Source organism: Marmota monax, unplaced genomic scaffold, assembly GCF_021218885.2.
Source record: "Marmota monax isolate L192 unplaced genomic scaffold, Marmota_monax_Labrador192_F-V1.1 WCK01_AAM20220418_F8-fsc00041, whole genome shotgun sequence".
NCBI lineage: Eukaryota > Metazoa > Chordata > Mammalia > Rodentia > Sciuridae > Marmota > Marmota monax.
This window is the reverse complement of record NW_026695238.1, coordinates 8,552,708-8,570,108: the sequence shown is the minus strand read 5'-3', so window position 1 is coordinate 8,570,108 and position 17,401 is coordinate 8,552,708. Positions and strand designations below refer to the sequence as shown.

Sequence of the window (17,401 nt, the reverse complement as noted above, 5' to 3'; positions counted from 1 at the left end):
TACTGGGGAATGAAAATAAAATTACACATGTAATTTATGAATAAATTATATGTTAAAGGTGAGAAATCAGATTTGAAAAGAAAATGTGCAACAGCAGAGGAACTGGGGGTCCTGAGGACAAAGAGTTTGATTTGAAATCTCAACTAGGGTGGGCAGGTTGGAGCCCATGAAGAAGGCAATAGCAGAGTAGAAATTGTCCTGACGGAGGGAGGGAGCTTGCCTTGGGGATCATCCAGTGGCATTTTGGAGGGAAGGACCTTTGATAAGTCACAGGGCAGCAGTACAGCATGTGGAGCAGAGGCTAGGGGAAGGTTAGCTGGTGAGATGAAGTCGGAGAAGCGTGGGTTGTTTGGTATGTCCAAGGGCCGTTGTGAGAGTGATTGAATTCAGAGACAAATGTTGGGACAGTTGGCATGAAGGTTAAAAATGCCATTCTGGTGACTGGGGACATTGCTCAGTTGATAGAGTACCTGCCTTGCATGCACAGAGCCCTGGGTTCAATCCCTAGCACCACACTCACACCAAAAAAAAAAGCCATTCTGGGCAAGATAGGAGACAGGATATTGTTGCAGTAGGCCTTGGTTTCATTCAGTGTTCCTGACCATGTGAATTTTACTTCTCTTTCGTTTTTTTTTTTTTTACTAAGAATTGATCCCCTCATTAAGCCACAACTGCCTCTGCTCCTTCTCATCTCAGTCAATCCTCTGGAGTTAGGACTGTGTGCTCAAAAATTTTTGACAACATTGTATCACCCTAAAAGTGGCTATATAATTCAGTGTTCATTCACACTAGAGCAAATAAGTAAATGGTGATCATTTATGTGATGTGGTGACAATGTATGGCACCCCCTCCACCTCATGCCTTAGAACATGCACCCATTCTCAAGGCCAACATATAGAGTAACTAAGAAAACATACCCAGTGGAAGACCCACCTCCCTTCCAGACCTGGAGAGGCCCAGGAGCCTCCACCCGGTTCCAGGGCTGCTTAGACCCTTCCTATGTCCTTCCTCCAGAGTGTGGATCTAGTTGCCTAGGTGCAATGCCAGACCCCAGGAAGGAGCCCTCACCAGCAGAGAGGAAAAGCAGGATCATGGACATCTCTTGATATGCAGGAAAGACAGACATACTTGGGCCCCAGGCCCCTCAAGGTGCAGGAGGGGCAAGGGTCCTGCTCTGCCCAGATCCCACATTGGATGTGGCAGTCCAGAGTGTTATGAAGTTATATTTTTCAAGGTAGGATGAGCGAGCATTTTATTTAGCACTTTGTCAGCTTGACTTCTAATTTCTGTTTAAACATATAACCTTTTATTTTTACACTCCCCAAGATCCCTGGAAATTTTAGGGATTGGCTTGCTGTGAAAAGTTATAGTTTTCTTAACTAAGTGAAAAAAATAGAGCATCCTATGAACAAACAATTATTCGTTATCAGTCATGCCAAGTAAACTAGAAACTTGTTTTAGTCTAAAGATTTTTTGAGACAATTGAGAAACCAAAATATCTGACATGTACTTTTACCATTGTATCTTTGTAAAGATCATCCTGAAATAATGGAACTATATTATTGCCCTGGTTCATTTAGCTTCAAAGAATACAAGATTAAGATAAAGGTGGGATAATATCACATACTGTGAAGAACAGAATTATCATTATTTTACCATAGGACAATAAGTTATTATTGTCTCTTCCTTTTCCTAACAGCATTCCTGGTTCTTCTTTGCAATTATCCTCAAATCAATGGCACAGCACTTGATTGACACAAATAAAATCCAGGTAAGATCATGTATAATATAGTCATATAATGTCAGCCAGCAATCTCACTGATGAACAGGTTCTCGTTATTTCCATTTTTATTGGCTTTGGAAACCTTAGCAATGTATGTTAATTGTTTTCTTTAAGCGGAGGAAATGATCATGTATGTCAGTAGAGACCCGTTCAAAAGCAGACGCCAGGAAAAAATTACAAGCACAAAAAATTTCTTGGGCAAAAATAGCTATAAAGGAAAAAGGGACAGGAAAAAAGAAATAGGAAGTTCTGATGTGTGTAAAAGAAAATGAAGAAGGAAGGAGGATTGGCTGGAAAGGGCCATTCAATGAGAAAGTTTTGGCCAGGCCAGTGGGTAGTCTGAGAACAAAGAAGGCTCTTTATAGGATTCTGCAGATCATCTAGCTCTAGGACCTCGGCAAGCTCATTCTTTGAATGGGAGCAGCATGGGGAGAGTGTGGCCATGGTGTGTGCTTGACTCAATGTCTTTTTACATTCTTCCCAATAGATTGTCTTGCAGGAGCATCTGAGCTGTGCATGGCTATGGCTTCCACAGTCTGCAGTCTGCATAGCACACTGCACACATTCTTGAATTTGCTCTTCCTCAGCTCCATTGAGACTCTTTACCTGAGAGGATTAACTACAGCTCCTATCATGGCAGCAGGTCTCCTTAGGGGCCACCTCGTAGTCATCACTTACCTGCACTACAATCCATTCTCAATCCCCTCACCCTAGCTCGGGCTCTGAAATTCTTGCTAACTTACCTGATAGTGGGACCCAAACCCTAATTCCACAGTGCTCTCAGCCTCAGTACTCACACTCCACTTGGGGCAGGTTGCTGCATATGACAACTCACAATCACAACTGGACAAGGAGGACCAAGACACATCCAGAGGCATCACCTCCGTTCCACACTTATTTCTCTCAGCTCTCATTTGGGTAAGACCAAGGACAAGACTCTGGCACTGTCTCCTCCCCTCCAGGAGGGTAAATCAGAACAGAATAACATTGCATGAGGCGGCGTGACAGGGATTAGGGCTGCTGTTCTGATTTACTCTTTTTGTGGGGGAGAAGCAACGTCAGAGCGTCCATATGGCTTCCCCACTAGGATAGTACCACAGGACCCACAGTCAGTGTAATGTTGCTCCAAATGTCAATTTTGTCAATTCCCACTGTACAGTTGTGACCAGTTAACTGACTCCTAGCTGGATCTTTGAACCCAGTGGACCTATTGTTAACAGAAATTTAGTCAAGACTCCGTTTTTAATCCCTGCAAGTCCTCACTCTAACAGTGCAGACATGGAGATGTGTTTGGTTTCCAGATATCAATTTCAACTTGGATCTGTATCCAAATGTCCTTGAAATGTGTTATTATTCCCCTCTCCCCAGTGGACAGCAGCCTGAACAAATGGCTGTAGGGCATTTGGGGGAAAATAAAATAAAAGTGGTAGAATCATTATAGTGTATACTTAGTACTATTTTATGGGTTTCCCATTAGGGACCCTGCCACCTCTTCACTTGATGTATACCAGATATGAACATTGACTCAGGTCCAGGAGAAAGAAGGGCATCACGACTATTTATTGGAGTGAGCATCTCAATCTGCCAGATGTTCCTTCTTTCGTACTTAATGGATGCAAATTGCCACCATTGCTGGTTGCTTTGTTTTGTCTGTAGGGTTTCTGCACAGCGCTAGCCAGCTCCACAGGTCCTGAGAGTCAAGCCCCCTTTGCTTTCCTCCAACCTTGCTATTTATAATAGCTACAGCCTCCTGGCCGATGGAGATTAAGTACCACACAGGGCCTCTGCGATTATGGTGGCCCGTGGTCCCCACAGCTGTTGCTCCTCCTACCTGCAGACAAGGAGGCACCACTGAACATCTGAGTGAGGTTTGTCTCAAGCACCTTCTTGATGACCTGGGTGCGGAGTGTGTTTCCTGGACCTTCCTGTGGAACCTGATACTCTGGTGGCTCTTCTGGTCTCATGGCCATTCCCACATGTCCATTTCCTCCATCTTTCACTCTGTCCTCCCTCCTCTGCCAAGGTAACTCAGACATTTCCAACTTTCCCTTAAGTGGCCCATCTCCTTGATTCTGAGAGCCACCCTAGCAGTGAGTTGCCTATCTCTGAGGCTTTATTTGGTCCTGTGCCCCAAAAAGCACCCTCTTGCCTTTAAATTCTAATTTACCCCTTTAACATTCTGGCCTCTTAGAAACCCCTTAGTGTCCAGTCTCAGGTACTCCCCTGGCTCCTGCTCATACACACTAGCTAATTTTTACAGCCCCTTGTAGTACATTGTCTTTCCCACTTTATTCATCCCAAGAAGTCCTCAGTCCCAGGACAGGAGGGGGTTCAGCTCCCAGGAGTTTGCCTTTGGGGTGTCTCTCATATGGGAGAAGTACTGGCTGTTAGTGGGGAGGGTAGGACATTTCTATCAACACTAAGGGTTAAGGGCACTGTGCTACTTCCTTAAGGTCACCCACCCAGAAGTTCCATCCAGAGGCTTCCAGGCCCCAGGCCTTTCCCACCGTGGCCTTGACCTTAGCATAACAAATGTGTGGGCTGTACCTTTAATCTCTGCTGTTCCCAACTCTTCACCTTAAGTCCTATGTTTGCTTTGTGGCTGCATCTGTTCTTCCACTTCCAGAGATAAGAGCCTCCGGCCTGGAAGGAAGAGAAAAATCTAAAATAAAGATTAGAACGATTCCCATCTCTGTCATTAAGCCAGACTGGAAATCCTCACCATCATAATCCCTCCCCTGTCACCAACTTGTTAGATGATAAAAATGACATTTAACATCTCAGAATTGATTTTCTCATCTGTAAAAGAATGGATTAGGGGAAAGTTCTCCTCCAGTTATCACCACTGTGCATCTTCTCACATAAGTAGGTCACAGGGCACACCCATGAGCAGCCTAGGAATAAATGATCACACACAACACTGTGTCCACCAGTCCACCTTCCATGACGCAGGCTTGCTTCTCATTACCAGCTTCACTGATAACCCCACCCTCCAGAGTTCTTTCAGGGGCCCAACACTGACAATTTTCTCACCATCTCTACTGATCACAATAGGAAAAGACCTGAAATCATCATTTTGCATAAAGACAATTATAGTAAACTTCTCCCAAGCTGTTCTTTTTTTTTTCTTTATAAATTATGAAGTGAATGGCCTTCTTCACCGTTAGAGAAATTTCAGTCACTAATTTCAGGAGATTTAGGGAGTATAAAAAGGTGCTGCTCCTCTGAGAGACCCAATATGGTTAGGCCAGTAGCACCCCCTGCCTTCAGGCTAAGGTGAGTCCCTGTTTCCTGGGAGCTACTGAACAGCTTCTCGCATTCATCTCTTACCCCAAAGGTCCACTGAACTGCTCAGACTTTTGCTCCCCATTGCTCTCCTTGCTCCTAAGAGCTCCCAAATGCTGATGTTAAGCCCTTGTCTCCAGGGCCTACTGCTCATCGTCTTGGCCATCCCATAGCCCAGCTTGTCCTCCTTGTTCAGCTCTGCAGCTCAGGAAGCCTGCTGTCATCTCACTTCCTTCTCCTGTCCTGAGACAGGATGCCACCATCTCTGTACAGGAATTCTTCCACCTCAAGCCTTCCTGATGTTCTTCCAGAGAACAGGCTGAAAGTCTTTGGTTTAAGAGTAGAGGTAGACCACAGGATGCCTTTGAAAGATAGGGATGAAAAAAGGAAGAAGAAAGGCAATAGCAAAGCCCAGGGCATTGTGGAGAAAACAGGCATTGACATAATTATTGGGTCTTAGAAAATCACAAATGAAAATAGGAAACTACAAATGTGCTTTGATGACTTAAAAAGTGATTGTTGCTTTCATATATGCTGCCATCTAATTCTAAATTCTGTTTCTGTGTGTAGTGAAAATGTGTCTGGGTCTAATTTTTAAATGCAACTTGTAAAAATGAATGAATTTTACTGATCCTATAGAAAATGTCTATATAAATTTAAGTCGTGGAGACAACTCAGCCATCTCAAACTTCCCCCTCATGTACAGAAGTCCAAACAGGACTCACAAAGTTTTATTCAGTGTTATGTAATCTCACTGCCAAGCCCTTCTGTGCCTTGTGTCACAAGCATCTTAACCTGTGAGGCCTCACTGTCACTCCTTCCCTGTGGCACATACTGGGACCAGGATGTTAAGGTTAGCTAAAGCACATCCGTTATTAGGGAACATTTCAAACCAATTTCTGTACTCATCTCGTTCACTGATTTCTAGTAGCTGTTTATTAGGGGACTCCTAGTTCTAAAAGAATCAAAATATGAGTTTAAAATTTAAAATTGAGTTAAATGGAGCTATACATCCAAAAACTGTTAGGATAATATTCATTAAATTTTTAACAGTAGATACTCCCCAAGAAGCAAGAGAAGGTAATTAAGATGTGAGAGAGCTTTTTAAAAGTTTGCATTTTACTTTGTACATTTCTTTATTGTTTGAATAGTTTGCAGTTAACATGTAGTAATTCAAATTTTAATGCAAAGGTGAAAATTTATTGACCAAAATAGAAAGGAACATTAAATGAAAATGGTGGAAATCACGACCTTGAAATATAAAAGTCTTCTATTTATTATTGCCTTCAAGTTTGCAAAAGGGCTCTTTATTTGTCAATCTATAAAGTAAGTCTCTTTATTTCCTCCCCACTTAGTATTTCACATGCTACATTATGAATAATCCATTCTTTCCACAGCTTTCCCGGACTCAAAGATTTCCTGAATCTTACCAAAGTGAGTTGGACAATCTTGTGATGGTCCTGTCCGACCATGTGATTTGGAAATACAAAGATGCACTTGAAGAAACCAAACGGGCGAACCACAGCGTGGCCAGATTTCTTAAGGTACAATTATGAGTCTGCGTTTCTGCTCACACCCCGTGGCAGGAAGTGCAAGTTGGCTAAATGTTCATGGACTCGCATCTCTGTGATAAAGAGTCAAAACTAACACAGAGAGATGCATGTTCTCATTACACATTTTTCCTGCTTTAAATACTTCTTCATTTTTTTTTTCCAATTTGGAGTCTCTCCTTGAGGAAATATTAAGGAGATATTTTAAATGGATAAAAGTATCCATTTGAGTGTTGTCAAATCATAGTATTTCTAAATAATTTTAAAGAGAAAAATGAAATGTTTGCAGGAGAAGCTGCATTGTGACAGTATTATTCTCTGAAGCATTTCTGCCCTTGAAATGGCACTGCAGATTGTGATGGTTGTAACAATCATATCAAATAGCCACTTTGGAAAAACCTTTGGGAATTGATCACTTTGGGTCTATTACCTGGAGGCTTTAGATGATGTAAAGATTACTCAAGGATCATATGAAAAGAAAATTATCGATTTAAATATGCAGCAACAACTTTCGAATCTGGATGTATAGGGAGGCCAGTTATGTTTCTCTGGGTTACAGGGATTCATATTGAATTGAAAAGATGAAAATGTAAAGTCAAAAAAAAGTCAACATGCAGAATTATGGTAATCATGTAGCAGACAATGAACTTAATTAGAAAGACAGTGTTTTTCTTCTCTTCCTTCTGTTATACAGCAGATGACTACAATAACCTTGATGAAGCCACTTTAGTTGTTTCTTTATGTTAGATGCAAGAACATGCTGGGGGACTGTGAGAATTCATAAATAAACGCTGGTAATATAACATTGAGAAGCTATGGCAGTGGATGAGAAATTAACCTGGGTCGTCTTTGTTGTGCTTTAATTTGGTCTAAATTATTTTCTAATGTGTTAAAAATTACTCCAAATTATACACTATAGTTTTTTCTTACCTGAGTTTATTTATTTTTCAATGTTTTGCCTCTCATTTTTTCTTTTCTCTTTCCTTGCTTCCAGTGAGAGAAAAGGATCGTCAGGGTTAAAGGGGAAGAGGGTAAAGGAGAAAAAAATATTACTTTAGTTATTTACCACATTTTAAGACCTATGGACATAAAAATTATTGTTATACTGGTAGTTTATTTGAAGCACTTCACAGAATAAAATATTTGGGAAAATCATTAATATTTCATCGCTATTAATATTTCATTGAAAATACTAAGTGATGTTTTATATAGTTGATAAATACAGATTTGTAACTTTCTGAAGTATATACTATATAGAGTATTTCAATTAGTTGCCATATGTGGAAGAATGCTTAAGCACATTTTAAAGATTTTTTTAAAAAACACATATAAGGTACAGTTATGAAGCTGCATTTTTAATTAACCCATTTAATTAAATGTTATTTTGCTTCAAAATATATCATCATCTTTCCTAAAATCTTTGATGACTCCTCTAGTAAAGATGTTTGAAAGTAGACTTTTATCCCTTTTAGCGCTGCTTTACGTTTATGGACCGAGGGTTTGTGTTTCGGATGGTTAACAATTACATCAGCATGTTCTCCTCTGGGGACCTCAAGGTAAGAGCCATGGGCTGGAGTGACTGCTTGCTAAACTCTGGCATTGTAAATAAGTAAACTGATACACATGTAGATCTACCTTAAAATGTAAGGTATTTTCTACATCAGAAAATAATGTCTATGCCAAGGAGAGGCAGGCTTTTAAATGGTCCATCTACTGAGCAAGTCTCCCAGGTCCTTCCTTAATGAAAGACAAAGGAGTGGAGGAAAGTGTTTGCCTCTGTTTCTACTTCCTGTGGGAGGTGCAGCCGCTGGCTTTCTCCAGCTGCAGTTTCCATAGTCGGGTTTATCCTGGGCTGTGTTGGTTTATCACTGGAAGTCTTACTTCCCTGTCACCCTTAAGTCCTATGCAAAATGGACAATTCATTTGGGCCAATCACCCTACCCAAACAGGGGCATGAGCCAGGAGGTGAGGAAGGAATTCCTGAGCAGTAGTAGTTCTTCAAGTGTGATTCCCAGACCAGTGAGGGAGCATCAGAAAAGCCCAGAAGTCTGTTTTAATGGGACATTCGGGTGACTCTTTCACATTTTCAAGTGGGGTAATTCTTATGCACTCTCGAGTTCAGACCACTGAGCTATCATATGGCACATGCTAGAGGAATCTAAGACTGAAATTGGCAGATCAACAAAGTTCTATCAGTTAAGTTTTCTTCCAGTGGCAAGAAACAGAAGCGGACTCCAGTTTGATCCAAAGGGAAGATACTGGAAGGAGGTTAGGAGTAATGGCATTGAGTAAACAGCTAGAGAACTAGGTATTGAGAAGAGCAAGGACCAGTGAGCGCACTTTCAGAATAATCACAAATGAGGGGCCATTTGGCCAGGGCACTGCGGCTGCCGCTGCTACTGCACCTGCTTCTCAAATACATTCTGTAGAGGAAATATGTGATCAACCTGCTCTGTGTCATACACCTGACTCTTAAAGAGGGAAGATGAGTCACCTGAAATAATAGTTTCCCATTCAGCTTTATTTTTGAATTGGGAAGGAAGTAATTCTCCAAGGGGAAATTATTGTTTTAAAAATATATATATAAAAAGACCAAAAGTAAATAATGGCATTTTTAAGCCTTTTATGTCATGCTTGGGAGCCTGAACAATAGTTTTGCAGCAGTAAAAATTTACTTTTGATCGGGGGTATTACATGATTAAATGTAATTTGGTTTGAAAATTCAATTTCTCTCTAAACATTTCTTGAAAGTGTATATTTGTGTTCCATTATTCATGAAATTTGCAGAATATTGGTTGAGATAAAATTGCAGTAGAACCAAATTATATATATTTCCAAAAACAAAAGAGAATGAGTAAAGTTCTCCATGAAAAATAATTAACATGTGATTAATTTACACTCCTGTTCACTATGTTGTATAAGAGGATATGTGAAATCTGTACTTATTTAAAATGGTAGTATTTTAAATTATTAATTGATGATACCCCAAACTACAATCCTAGGGCATCTTGAGTACATGGGATATATTTTTTTTGTGTGTGAGCTGATATTAGTGAATATAATAATGGTGATCTAATTTGGTCTTAAAGAATGGTTACTTAGCCTGCATGAGGTAAAAATAGACCACTTATGAATGTGCTAGTGGTCCTTGGGATGCAGTTGTTCTTAACACATGTGCCACAGTCATTCATCATAGACCACATCTAGACTACACTGTCATTGTCCACATTCAACCATTATTGAAACCTTAGACCTTTTTGATAGGGCAAGGAAGAAAGCAGAATTAAATAACGTCCCTAAGAAGTATCATACAGCATTTCACTCTTATAAAAGATCTGCACCACCCACCGACTTCCTTAACTTCCTTAGCTCTGGATCTCGGTTGCTGATTGTAGGAGTCTGTTTATGACTTAAGTGTAGTTTTTGAGAGAACAGTGTACCTAGGGTGCAGCAGGATTTTTATCACAATAAACTTGTTATGACATAAACTTAAAAAAGCACAAAACATGACTCAGGACCTTGTCTCATAGAAGCCTCATGTAGGTTACAAATGGGATCTTTCTTGAGGAACCCTGAGCAGTCTCCAAAGACAGGGAGCTTCACACAAGTACCACTTCAGAGGGCACAGAATCCTTTAAACTCAGTTATTTGCTGACCACACAATAGCAACTCCCTCTTTTTATGAGTAAGATTCAAGTGCAGATTTAGTTTGTTTCTATTGACTTCCTTGGTGTATAAATCATAGTCATTCAGTTTGACTCTTTTTCAGACATTGTGCCAATATAAATTTGATTTTCTCCAAGAAGTATGTCAACATGAGCATTTTATTCCGTTGTGTCTTCCCATAAGATCAGCAAACATTCCAGGTAATAACTCCCCGAGTTTTATTAATTAATAATTTAATTAGCCAGTTTTGGTGGCACACAGTTCTAATCCCAGTGGCTGAGGCAGAAGGATCTCGAGTCCAAAGACAGCCTCAGCAATGGTGACTCTAAATAAAAATACAAAATGGGCCTGGGATGTGGCTCAGTGGCTGAGTGCCCCTGAGTTCAATCCCTGGTACCTAAAAATAATAATAATTTTAATTATCATTTGATTAATAATTCCCACACTTTTATTCATTTTGCCTTTAGTTATTGTTTTCTTACCTTCTCAATCATAGTGTTATCTGCAATTGTAACGTGAATCTCAGAGCCAGATAATCTGATCATTAAAGTTCAAAAGAAGTTGATTGTATATGGTTAAAGAATACAACTCTATGTTTCTCAATGTTTGTGTCTGTCCATTTTCACTAAAGATGAACACAATTTTAAACCTGGTGTTTATAACAAAGAATTGTAACCTGTAATCTTCCTGTGTTTTACTTTACTGGCTCCAAAAGAGAGCTTTCCATTGATTTTGAGATATCAAAATAATTGCAGGAAGAAAGTTATACTTTGTGAGTAAAATATCATTTAGGAGTTTCAATTAATGTGTATATAATTATGTCAAAATGAACTTCAAAGAATTGTACAAAGAAAAGTGGAAGAACAGGAAGGAAAGGTTAGGAGGGAGGAAAGAGCACAGCATCATAAACACTTGACTCTCCCAGGCCAGAGAGGGAGACCTGCCTCAGGAGGAGAGCCTGGGTCTTCTGTTGACTGCACTTAAGCACAAAGAGTCTGTAGGAAATATTTTTCTTTATTATTTTGAAAACTAAAAAGTGTGTATTGGGGGAGCTGTAGGAGGTTCCTGATAGAAAATTACCCATCTAGACACCAAGATGCAAAGAAAATACTATAATAATTTAGGAACTTGAAATGCTTTACATGTAAGTAGTGAATGAACTACTCACAACAGCCTTGAGATGATGAAAGCAGAAACAAAGATGGTAAAGAGGCTCCTTAAGCCTACAATAGCTTGCACCATTATTTTAGAGGGAAAATTATAGTATCAAGCCTATAAAAGTTGTGGCATTTTAATCTTAAACATAATCCATGTATATTACCCCCATAAAGCACTTTCCAAAGAAAAAAAGGGTAGAAATAATATTTTAGACCATAATATTTTTAGGGTTCTGAATTTTTTTTTACAAGTTAGGGTCAAGTTATTATTGGTTAACTAAGTTGATTTTTAGGAGCACCAAATTCTTATTTGGTCATTTTATTTCCATTCGTTCATTATTAATACCTCAGAAAAAGGCCTGACAATTTCTTGATAGGTCTGATATTATAAACAGTGAACATAAAAGTGTGTTTCAAAACAGGCTGGTTTCATTTTATAGAAAAATAGAACCTTTGTAGGAGCTACTAAAATAATTCTGTTCAAGACATTTTCCCTTAGGGAAACCAATTAACAACCGAAGGTATTCCTCCTGAAAAATAAAAATATTGAAGAGACTCAGTTATAACTTTAAAAAATATATTTTAATTTTCCACTTATAAATTACACATAGTTAATGAATATGTGTGTAACTGAAAGTGTATATGTATATATGTGTGTATATATATATATATGTATATGTATATATATGTACTTTCTGTTCATTTGTATTAAATTTAGATCCTTTGACACCTTCAGAATCAACTCAAGAGCTACACGCCTCAGGTAAATAATAGCTTATACTACCTACCTAATCAATATCCAGTTGTCTAATAATATTGATGAGTAGAGATACCATAAATCTCCAGCTTTCATGGTGCTAATAAGTAGTCTTGTATTTAATATCATATAATCAAAATATTCAAAACATTGACTGAACTTTTATCTTGTCACAGATAATTTAATGACTCACTAATATATTTCTTTCATATTTTACTCTCCAGAAGTTGATATTTTTGAATTTCCCAAAGCATCAGAAATCTTTGTAGTGTTATTATAAATAAAATTCATATATTTTACATATGTATATCATATATACTTGTTCAATGTAACCTATTTTATATAATATTATACACTACACTATTATTAACTGTAGTCACCATGCCATACATCTGATGTCCACAATTTATCTTACAACTAAAAGTTTACATCCTTTGACCAAAATCCTGTTTCTCTCAATCCCACCTCCTGTAACTGCTTTCCTACCCTCTGTTTCTATGAGTTCAACTTTTGAAGAATCCACATCTAAGTGAGATCATGCAGTGTATTTCCAGGTCTGGCTCAGTTCACTTAGCAACTCCATCCATGTTGTTACACATGGCAGAATATTCCCTCCTTTTTTTAAAGAGTGAATAATACTACCTTTTATTTTCTTTATCTCCCCATCCACACATGGACACTTCAGTTGTTTTCATATCCTGACTACCTTGAAGAACTCTTAGATAAACATGGGAGTGCAGATATTTCAAAATGCTGATTTCATATCAAAAAGACTAAAGATGGTAGGTGCTGGTGAGAATGCATAGAGAAAAGGTGGTGGGTATGTAAATTAGTACAGCCACTATGTATAACAGCACAGATATTACTCAAAAAATTTAAAATAAGCTGGGCCCAGTGGCACAGACCTGTCATCCCAGCAACTCAGGAGGCTGAGACAGGAGGATGCCAAGTTCAAAGCCTGGAATGCAAATGGCAAAGGGACCTATATGCCTGCTAAGGGATTTAACCTTAGGCCCTAAGCAACTTAGTAACTCAGTGGCTAATTACCTCTGGGTACAATCTCTAGTACCCTGATACTAAATAAATAAATCTGCTATATGATTTAGCAATCCCCTAACTGGGTATATGTCTAAATAAAATAAAATCTGTATGCCAAAGAGCCTTCTGCACTCCCATATTAACTGCAACAAGGGAAAGGAGACAACCTGTGTCCATCAACTCATGAGTGGATAAAGAAAGCATGATGGAGCAGGTTTTCCCTTTCCTGTTTATGTCTCCTTTAGGAAAATACCTGTTCGGGTCCCCTGCCCAGTTTTTAATCGGGTTGTTCTTTTGCTCTTGGGTTGGGTGAGTTCCTACTGTATTGACCCCTGCTCAGGCTTATATTTTGCAAAAGTGTGGTCTCACAATCTATAGTTATCTTTTCACTTTGTTTCCTTTGCTTCTGAGAAACCTTTTAGCTTGATGTAGTTTCACCTATTTATTTTGGCTTTTGTTCCCTGTGCTTTTGGGTCATATTCATAAAATTATCATCCATATCAGCATGAAGGAGCTTTTTTCCCCGTGTTTTCTTACAGGAGGGGCTGGAACTACTATTAATAGTTGCACTTATGAAGTGAGATGGATGATTCTAAAAAATCTGTTATTACTGGAAATTTTCACATCTTTTCTCATAGTTCATGCTTATAATTTTGCAGCCCCCTTTGGCTTTCCTCTCTCCTTGCCCCTCACATCCTTCAGCAGACTTGTCCTGATTTTGCTTCTGCTACTCAATTCCTACTGCCCCAGCCCAGGCACCATCTCCTCTCCTGTCCCTCCTTCTTTGTGTTGGGTTTGTCACCCCACATCCCCCTTTTGTCTAATTCATTTACACCCTGCCGCTATCTCAATTAGTCAACAGAGTGCAGGTCTCATCAGGCCACAGAACTTCAAGCCAGACTGTAGTGTGTTAACCTTTCCTACAGGAATGCAAATGGCAAAGGGACCTAAATGCCAGCCAAGGGATTTGAACTTAAGTTCCTCAGTCACCTAACCCCAACCCTTCTTTCAGGTCTCTTTTGGTGGCTGTGCCAACTGGACCTCATATACCTGTGCCCTCCAAATACCTGTGCCCTCCAAATACCTGTGCCTGCAGAATTTTATGCCAACAAAAACCCTACCCCTTCTTCTCCCAACCTCCTGTCTGACCTCCCCTGCCTCCACCTGTACTTCCAAACTCTAAAGCATCCTCAAAGGCCCACCTCAGCATATCCATTTCTACATTCCCTGATTCTTATAGAAAATATTTTTTTCTCATGCAACTCCAGTAGTACTGTAAACATGCCATTTTAATCAGATGTAACAGTTGACATGGTGTGTTAGTTTGTGTTTGCATTTGTGTTTCTGGGCACAGAACGTGCCCTATCTCACTGAATGCCTCTGGATGATAGAATACATATCTCTGTAGTGAGACTGTATTCCCCAATACCGCCTACCAGTGGCAAGCAATGAAAGTAGTTGTCTGATATATCTTTTGCAATTATAGAGTGACTATTTGATTTTCAAAAACATATTTTGTTTTCTTTCCTAATGAAGACATGCCTGAATATTCAGTCACAAATGAATTTTGCCGCAAACACTTCTTAATCGGGATTCTGCTCCGAGAAGTTGGCTTTGCCCTGCAGGAAGACCAAGATATCAGGCACTTAGCTTTAGCTGTCCTAAAAAATCTAATGGCTAAGCATTCATTTGATGATCGATACAGAGAACCAGTAAGTGGTCTTCCTTTCTCCCTTCTCTAAACACCATTTAATGGCTCACTGCATTAAATGCACATCAGACCTACAAGCCTATTGATTTTTATGTGAATCATCTCTTCTGGCTACCTTTTCACCTAGAGAAAGCAGGCCCAGATAGCAAGTTTATACATGCCCCTGTATGGCATGCTTCTGGACAATATGCCAAGGATTTACCTGAAGGACCTGTACCCTTTTACTGTCAATACATCTAACCAGGTAAGTTTGCATAGCATTTCAAATTTCTGTATTAACAGAGATTTGTCCTTTTCCTCTTTATACCATGGATAATTTCGTTCCACCTGTGAGTAGGTTAGCAATTAAACAGTCCATGCAAGGAAATCACATCCATGTCATTTGTTCCAGATTGGCCACTTTAGGCTTCCACGTGGTCCATCCCTTCAGCATGGCATTTTTCCTCTGTTCTCTGCATCATTTTGCATTTTTCCCCAGTTTTTATAGCTCCTGGGTTGCCTCCATGGTCTGTCCTCAGTGCACACCTTTCCCCCACTACCTTCCACATTGTCTTTATTCTTCCTGGCTTCAGTGGGGCCAAGTGCCTTATCCATAGGGACAGCCTGAGTGGCCCATCACAGTGCTTCCTCCACTGAACCATTATTGTGACTTCTCACCCACCCACATGAGACTCGCTGCCTGGGTTAAGTCCAGATGGTTAACACACACTGCTGGATCCAGTAACAGTGGAGGATATGCCCATTTAGATGGCCACAGGCCTGGAGAAGAGTTTTTGGTAGGGAACCTTGTTCAAATCCCAGCAGTACCAGTTATTATCAGTGTGACCTTCCATAAGTTATCCAGCTATTTTGAGCCCCCATTTCCTATTTGTAAATAGGATAAAATACATACCTTATGTATCCTTGTGAGGATTAAGTTACACAATAAAAAAACATTTGTTATAAAGCACAAGTCTCATTAGGCCACTGAACACAACCTTATTTGAATACTTATTTAAAAGCTAGTTGTTGTGGGCTGGGGCCGTAGCACAGTGGTAGAGCTCTTGCCTAGCATGTATGAGGCACTGGGTTTGATTCTTAGCACCACATATAAATAAGTAAAAATAAAGGGGAAAAAAGCTAGTTGTTAATAATAGCAACTTACATGAAAATTAACCCGTAATAATAATGCCATGTAATCTATAATATAACCCATAATTACTCAGCCATTTTGTCCATATCTAAAACATTGTTTTGACCAAATTTAAAAAAAAAACACATAAGAAAATTAAATTGTCTCTAAGAGTATGCTTTTGACATATTCATTCTCACTGCCGACTTTGGTAGAAAACTTTTGTTAGAACTAAAAGATCAAGTTAATAAAATTAGCTGGAAGTAAAATGGAGAAGATACATATGGGTTGACAATGTGGAAATATCTCAATTACCATTACTCTCTTCTGTATTTTGAAAACAGGGGTCTAGAGATGACTTGAGCACCAATGGAGGATTTCAAACTCAGACATCTATGAAACACGCAACCTCTGTGGATACATCGTTTTCTAAAGATGTTCTAAATTCCATAGCAGGTACTCGAAGCCTGAGAACACTTGTGTTTAACGCTCATCCACACTTACATTGTATATCATTGTGCTTTGTACCCAATCCATAAATCATGTGCATTGTATCTATGACAAAGTATATTGCATTTGTACAATCAAAGACTTTTTTACATATTTCTTTGAATACCATTCAGTGACTTCCACTTCTACTAAGTGTTCATTTTTACTTGGCTTAAGGAGCAATCTGATCAGTTGTTATCAAATTACTTCATTCTGGAAAGTCTTTAAGTTTTTATTGCAGACCCTTTTAAAATATAATAGCTCTTCAACTTCAAAGATTATTTTTAAGAACTATCTTGGAAATGTCATTTTTAATTTTTCATAAACTGTCAAAAGTTGAAAGCTCCTTTCCCCAAATTCTCTTTATGAGCTTTTACTAAAACATTTTTAAAACGCGAGCTATATTTCTTTAAAAAGCATTTTAAGAGATCAAAAGAACAAGCGTTCTTTTATTTCTTTCCATTTATAATGGTTCAAATTTTTCTCAATAACCATTTTAATAAGAATTACAATGTTCCATATTTTTAATGCCAATCCAGACTCTGTTTCCCAACACAGCAGCCACCTCATCTCTCAATGTGGTTTGGTTCTTTGTTTTTGTTTGGGGGGTTTTTTTGCTTTTACTTTTTCTTTTCTTTTTTTAATCTTTGTCTTTTTGTACCCGTCCATCTCATTCCCATACGTGTGCTGTGGCTTATGTTTACAGCATTTTCATCAATAGCTATTTCTACAGTAAACCATGCTGATTCCAGAGCATCCTTAGCAAGTCTCGACTCCAACCCAAGTACCGCGGAGAAGAGCAGTGAGAAGACTGACAACTGTGAAAAGGTAAGGCTCCCCTCCCCGACTTCTCA

At 39.1% G+C, this 17,401-nt stretch overlaps 1 protein-coding gene across 9 annotated transcripts in view; it reads left to right on the top strand.

Moving 5' to 3' along the window:
* The window catches only part of Dock10 (dedicator of cytokinesis 10), a 234,253-nt gene that overhangs the window by 183,180 nt on the left and 33,672 nt on the right, over nt 1–17,401 (top strand). For 8 of the 9 annotated variants that reach the window (XM_058577514.1, XM_058577513.1, XM_046439593.2 and 5 more), the window contains exons 27-35: nt 1,700–1,771; nt 6,466–6,612; nt 8,091–8,174; nt 10,388–10,484; nt 12,160–12,204; nt 14,773–14,948; nt 15,075–15,191; nt 16,403–16,514; nt 17,254–17,375. In XM_058577514.1, coding sequence (XP_058433497.1) covers nt 1,700–1,771; nt 6,466–6,612; nt 8,091–8,174; nt 10,388–10,484; nt 12,160–12,204; nt 14,773–14,948; nt 15,075–15,191; nt 16,403–16,514; nt 17,254–17,375 — 972 coding nt within the window. The remainder of the gene's footprint in view (nt 1–1,699; nt 1,772–6,465; nt 6,613–8,090; nt 8,175–10,387; nt 10,485–12,159; nt 12,205–14,772; nt 14,949–15,074; nt 15,192–16,402; nt 16,515–17,253; nt 17,376–17,401) is intronic. The other variant, XM_046439588.2, reaches the window with a different exon arrangement.